General features: G+C 47.3%; 1 protein-coding gene across 1 annotated transcript; it reads right to left on the bottom strand.

Annotated features, from left to right (window-relative positions):
• Positions 1–3,370: 3,370 nt before the first annotated feature.
• LOC123505736 (extensin-like) lies at positions 3,371–4,561 on the bottom strand. Its single transcript, XM_045257389.1, has one exon. The coding sequence runs from the start codon at positions 4,559–4,561 to the stop codon at positions 3,371–3,373; it is 1,191 nt and encodes a 396-aa protein (XP_045113324.1).
• Positions 4,562–6,047: the final 1,486 nt, after the last annotated feature.

Below are 6,047 nucleotides of genomic sequence, written 5' to 3'. Positions count from 1 at the left end.
ACTCACTGCTAGGTGAACAGGGGCTACACGTGAAAGGAGACACACCCAAATATCTCCATCCGGCCGGGGAATCGAACCCCGGTCCTCTGGCTTGTGAAGCCAGCGTTCTAACCACTGAGATGGGATGAATGATTGAGAGTACTGGTTAACTCTTGCATTAGAGAGTTGGACAAAATAGAGATGAGAGGAAGAAGAAAGCTTTGTGCAGCGAGACCGCAGGAGAAGGGGAGGCATGCAGTTAGCAAGATCAGTAGAACAGTTACCATGAAAATAGCGATAAAAGATAGAAAGGGATGCAACATTTCGGCGGTGAGAAAGAGGCTGAAGACAGTTAGTGAGAGGAGGAGAGTTGATGAGACGAAGAGCTTTCGATTCCACCCTAAAAAGCAAAACTGTGTGGCTGGAACCTTCCCAAACATGCGAAGACTACTCCATACAGGGACGGATAAGGCCCTTATACAGAGTAAGCAGTTGGAGGGGCAAGAAAAACTGGCGGAGACGCCTCAGAACACCTAACTTCATAGAAGCTGTTTTAGCAAGAGATGAGATGTGAAGTTTCTAGTTAAGATTATGAGCAAAGGACAGACCGAGGATATTCATTGTGGAAGAGGGAGACAGTTGAGTGTCATTGAAGAAGAGGGGATAGTTGTCTGGAAGTTTGTGTCGAGTGGATAGATGGAGGAATTGAGTTTTTGAGGCATTGAAAACTACTAGATTTTTTCTGCTCCAATCGGAAATATTAAGAAAGATCGGAAGTCAGGCGTTCCGTGGCGTCCCAGCGTGACCTGTTGACTTCCTGAAGGGTTGGTCGTCTCTGATAGAACGTGGAAAGATGTAGGGTGGTATCATCAGCGTAGGAGTGGATAGGGCAAGAAGTTTGGTTAAGAAGGTCATTAATGAATAATAGAAAGAGAGTGGGTGACAGGACAGAACCCTGAGGAACACCACTATTAATAGGTTTAGGAGAAGAACAGTAGTCGTCTACCACAGTAGCAATAGGGCGGTCGGAAAGGAAACTTGAAATAAAGTTGCAGAGAGAAGGATAGAAGCCGTAGGAGGGCAGTTTTGAAATCAAAGCTTTATGCCAGACTCTTTCAAAAGCTTTTGATGTCTAACGCTACAGCAAAAGTTTCACCGAAATCTTTAAAAGAGGATGACCAAGACTCAGTAAGGAACACCAGAAGATCACCAGTAGAGCGATCAGACAGAAGATTGAGAAGTGGCAGATGTTTGAGAATCTTCCTATTCAGGATAGATTCAAAACCTTCAGACAAGCAAGAGATTAAAGCTATAGGACGGTAGTTTGAGGGGTTAGAACGGTCACCCTTTTTAGGAACAGGCTGAATGTAGGCGAACTTCCAGCAGGAAGGAAAGGTAGAAGTCGATACACAAAGTTGGAAGAGTTTGGCCAGGCAAGGTGCAAGCACGGAAGCACAGTTTTTGAGAACAATAGGAGGGACCCCATCAAGTCCATAAGCCTTCCGAGGGTTTAGGCCAGCAAGGGCATGGAAAACATCATTACGAAGAATTTTAATTGAGGACATGAAATAGTCAGAGGGAGGAGGAGAGGGAGGGACAAGCCCAGAATCGTTCAAGGTGGAGTTGTGAGCAAAGGTTTGAGAAAGGAGTTCAGCTTTAGAGACAGAAGAGATGGCAGTGGTGCCATCAGGATGAAATAAAGGAGGGAAAGATAAAGAAGTGAAGTTATTTGAGATGTTTTTGACTAGATGCCAGAAGTCACGAGGGGAGTTTGAGTTTGAAAGATTTTGACATTTTCTATTTATGAAAGAGTGTTTGGCAAGTTGAAGAACAGACTTGGCATGATTCCGGACAGAGATATAAAGTGCATGAGATTCAGGAGATGGAAGGCTCAAGTACCTTTTGTGGGCAACCTCTCTATCATGTATAGCACGCCCAAATATCTCCACCCGGCCGGGGAATCGAACCCCGGTCCTCTGGCTTGTGAAACCAACGCTTTAACCACTGAGCTACCGGGTGTGTGTGTGTGTGTGTGTGTGTGTGTGTGTGTGTGTGTGTGTGTGTGTGTGTGTGTGTGTGTCTGTGTGTCTGTCTGTCTGTCTGTCTGTCTGTCTGTCTGTGTCTGTTTGTCTATCTGTCTGTGTGTGTGTGTGTGTGTGTGTGTGTGTGTGTGTGTGTGTGTGTGTGTGTGTGTGTGTGTGTGTGTGTGTGTGTGTGTGTGTGTGTGTGTGTGTGTGTGTGTGTGTGTGTGTGTGTGTGTGTGTGTGTGTGTGTGTGTGTGTGTGTGTGTGTGTGTGTGTGTGTGTGTGTGTGTGTGTGTGTGTGTGTGTGTGTGTGTGTGTGTGTGTGTGTGTATATATATATATATATATATATATATATATATATATATATATATATATATATATATATATATATATATATATATATATATATATATATATATATATATATATATATATATATATATATATATATATATATATATATATATATATATATATATATATATATATATATATATATATCTATCTATCTATCTATCTATCTATCTATATCTATCTATCTATCTATCTATCTATATATATATATATATATATATATATATATATATATATATATATATATATATATATATATATATATATATATATATATATATATATATATATATATATATATATATATATATATATATATATATGTATATATATATATATATATATATATATATATATATATATGTATATATATATATATATGTATATGTGTGTGTGTGTGTGTGTGTGTGTGTGTGTGTGTGTGTGTGTGTGTGTGTGTGTGTGTGTGTGTGTGTGTGTGTGTGTGTGTGTGTGTGTGTGTGTGTGTGTGTGTGTGTGTGTGTGTGTGTGTGTGTGTGTGTGTGTGTGTGTGTGTGTGTGTGTGTGTGTGTGTGTGTGTGTGTGTGTGTGTGTGTGTGTGTGTGTGTGTGTGTGTGTGTGTGTGTGTGTGTGTGTGTGTGTGTGTGTGTGTGTGTGTGTCTGGTGTGTGTGTGGTATAGTTAGTGCATGAGTACTATAGGTGTAGGATAAGTAATAAGAAAAAGACGTCATGCCAAGAGAAACAGGTTGCCATGGCTCCTCTATAGGAAAGAGCCACACGGAGCCATGGCAGACGTGTGAGGAGAGGCGGCCTCACTCACGCGGGGGGCGAGGGGCGTTCCTCCTCTGGCTGGGGCGTCCCCGGTTTCCTTGTGTGTTGTGCGGGGCGGCGCGGGGATGACCCTGTGTGTTCCAGGGCTCCCTGTGTGTCCGGCCGCCCTGTGTGTTGTTGAGGTGCGGCGCGTTGCTGTGCCAGTGGCCGGAGTGTCGAGGCGGGTTGGCACTGTGAGGGGCACCTCTGTAGGTGTGTCTTATACGTGTCTCCTGCTGGTGTGGGGGCCGTGGGTGGTGTGGGGGACGGTGGGGATATTGTGGACGTGATTGGTAAGGGGGTTGGTGTTGATGTTGGGACCAGTGTTGGTAAGGGGGACGGGGTTGTAGTGGTGATGGCGGGGGGGACGATGGGTTTGTTGGGGACGCTGGAACCGAGGACTGAAGGTCCTTGGGGGCCGGTGTTGGTGGCCACGGCTTGGATGGTTGGGACAAAGTGTGTGGTGCGGCATGAGGGAGGAGAAGTCTGGTGGGGAAGTGTGGGACTCAGGTGGGGAAGGTCTGAGTATGGGGGGAGTGTGACGGGATAATTTTGATGGAGGAGTCTGGGAGGAGACTCCTGAGGCCGAGAGATGGATGTTGGTGAAGTGACGGGGAGGATGGGACATATCCGGTGGGGAGGCAGCGATGGGGAGGAGTCGCTGTGACGGGGAAGATGGCTGGTGAAGGGGAGGGGAAGCTGTGAGATGTCCGGTGGGGAGGCAGCGGCGGGGAGAAGCCGCCGTGACAGGGGGAAGGTGGCTGGGAGGGGGGGGAGTGTTGGGGGCACGGCCGGCCACACCAGTCTGCAGGAGAGCTGCGGCAACATGTGGCATGAAAGTCTCGGCAGAACACTTGAAGACGGCGGGACTTGGAGCACTGGCGGTGATTGGGGTCGGGGCAAGGCGATGCTGGAGGGCAGTGGTGGAGGGGAGGGCCTTGGTGTGTGGCCTGTGGAGGTGCCGGTGGAGGCGCATCATCAAGTGGTAGTGCCACGCGCACCTCATTGCTGCGGACACCTGCTGCGGGGACACTGCGCCATACAGGATCAGATTGGGCTGACCTGTCCCTGGTCGCTCAGTCACCTCAGGGCCAGCAGGGCGTGGCACGCGTGGCTGCCTCAGCCTTGGCCACAAGAGGCGCTGCAGCACGGCCAGCAGGACCCCCGCTGCCCACCACACCAGACATCGGGCGGTGAACAGCAGGTGCTGCTGCTGCAGGGTGGCCCTCGTGGCCTGGAGGCAGGCCACGTGCTGCGCGGTGCGACGCGCAGCCAGGATCGGGCCTACCACCGGCAGGCTCGACCCCCAGCCCTTCTTTGGCGCGGGGCATTCCGTGTACAGGTTCTTGACGTGAGGGGGTTGGAAGGGGCCGAGCCACCACAAGGCCGCCTTTCCCTCCATTTCTCGCATGTAGTCCAGCACGCCCCCGTGGGCGCGTGCATATCCACACTCGCGTGGAGGCTAGTCCACGCCAGTACTGCCGCCAGTGTTACGACGCTGCCGGAAATCATGTTTGCACAATTATGAAAATGTAACAAGTTGTGGTGTTGGCGCAGCCTTCAGCCGGCGCAGAGTTGTCAGCTCGGTGAATGGCGACAGTAATGCTGTCTTGTAGTTATTCCTTTACATGTCTATTGACCTACGTAGCTACGCACATCTCATTCCTGTTACTTTTGCTTTTTATCTGAAGGCTGGCAGCATTTTTCTAGAGAGAGAGAGAGAGAGAGAGAGAGAGAGAGAGAGAGAGAGAGTTTGTCTATTGACCAAAAATTACAGTTTTTCAAAGAAATTACATCAGTGGTCTGCACTACAATATTCAGTAGCGTAGCTGAGATCTCTTGCTATTCACACATGCGTACGTATCATATTCTTAATTTAACAATGAAAATTTAGAAAATAAAGTAATAAAATGCTTGAACTAGGAAAAAGAAGCATTGAACTTGTGTATCCCAAGCTAGACCACATGAAGGAAAATGACATCCAATAATGCACATGAGCGAGAAACCAAACGTTGAAATAAACAAACCACAAAACGAATACCTAAACCAAAGATACATTCTTGAAAACATTAAAATGCAACATGAGAAGCAACTATGAGATGAAAACCATTAATCTAGCTGACCCATAAAATCAAACACACTTTCATATAGTATGAAAATAAAACATTAAACACAACTATTTGGAAACATTAAAGAACAACTACCTGCTAAAATTAAGCCGTACATCATGAACACTGCCCCACCATTTCATGAACAATTGCACACACATGGCAAAGTCTCTCCTCTGTAATATTACATTTTCTACAGTAGATACATTGAAGTGGTGCTGGCGTATATGCAATGTTCTGACACACTCCCTCACTGCCTGGTGTTGTGTCTGAATTTGTCCACATGAACACAGCCGTTCCTCCAGTGTAGCGGCGAACGACCTCTGCCTCGTCCATTCCACCGCCCTTCCTCAACAGCGAGAGGATGCGCACTAATACTAACTTTCTAACTTCTTAAGACAAATCCACGACTCTCTTATTTACGCGGTGTGTGTCATGGACGACATGGAAACATAAGCAGAACTGTGTGTGTGTGTGTGTGTGTGTGTGTGTTTCACTGTTTGATCTGGTGCAGTCTCTGACGAGACAGCCAGACGTTACCCTACGGAACGAGCTCAGAGCTCATTATTTCCGATCTTCGGATAGGCCTGAGACCAGGTACACACCACACACCGGGACAACAAGGTCAAAACTCCTCGATTCACATCCCGTACCTACTCACTGCTAGGTGAACAGGGGCTACACGTGAAAGGAGACACACCCAAATATCTCTACCCGGCCGGGGGATCGAACCCCGATCCTCTGGCTTGTGAAGCCAGCGCTCTAACCACTGAGCTACCGGTGTGTGTG

Source organism: Portunus trituberculatus, chromosome 18 (genome assembly GCF_017591435.1).
Source record: "Portunus trituberculatus isolate SZX2019 chromosome 18, ASM1759143v1, whole genome shotgun sequence".
Lineage (NCBI taxonomy): Eukaryota > Metazoa > Arthropoda > Malacostraca > Decapoda > Portunidae > Portunus > Portunus trituberculatus.
This window is presented reverse-complemented; position numbering and strand designations above follow the sequence as displayed.

Bases quoted from the DNA above. Each gene is read 5' to 3' on its own strand.
- LOC123505736 (XM_045257389.1), bottom strand. From the start codon at position 4,561: ATGCGAGAAATGGAGGGAAAGGCGGCCTTGTGGTGGCTCGGCCCCTTC.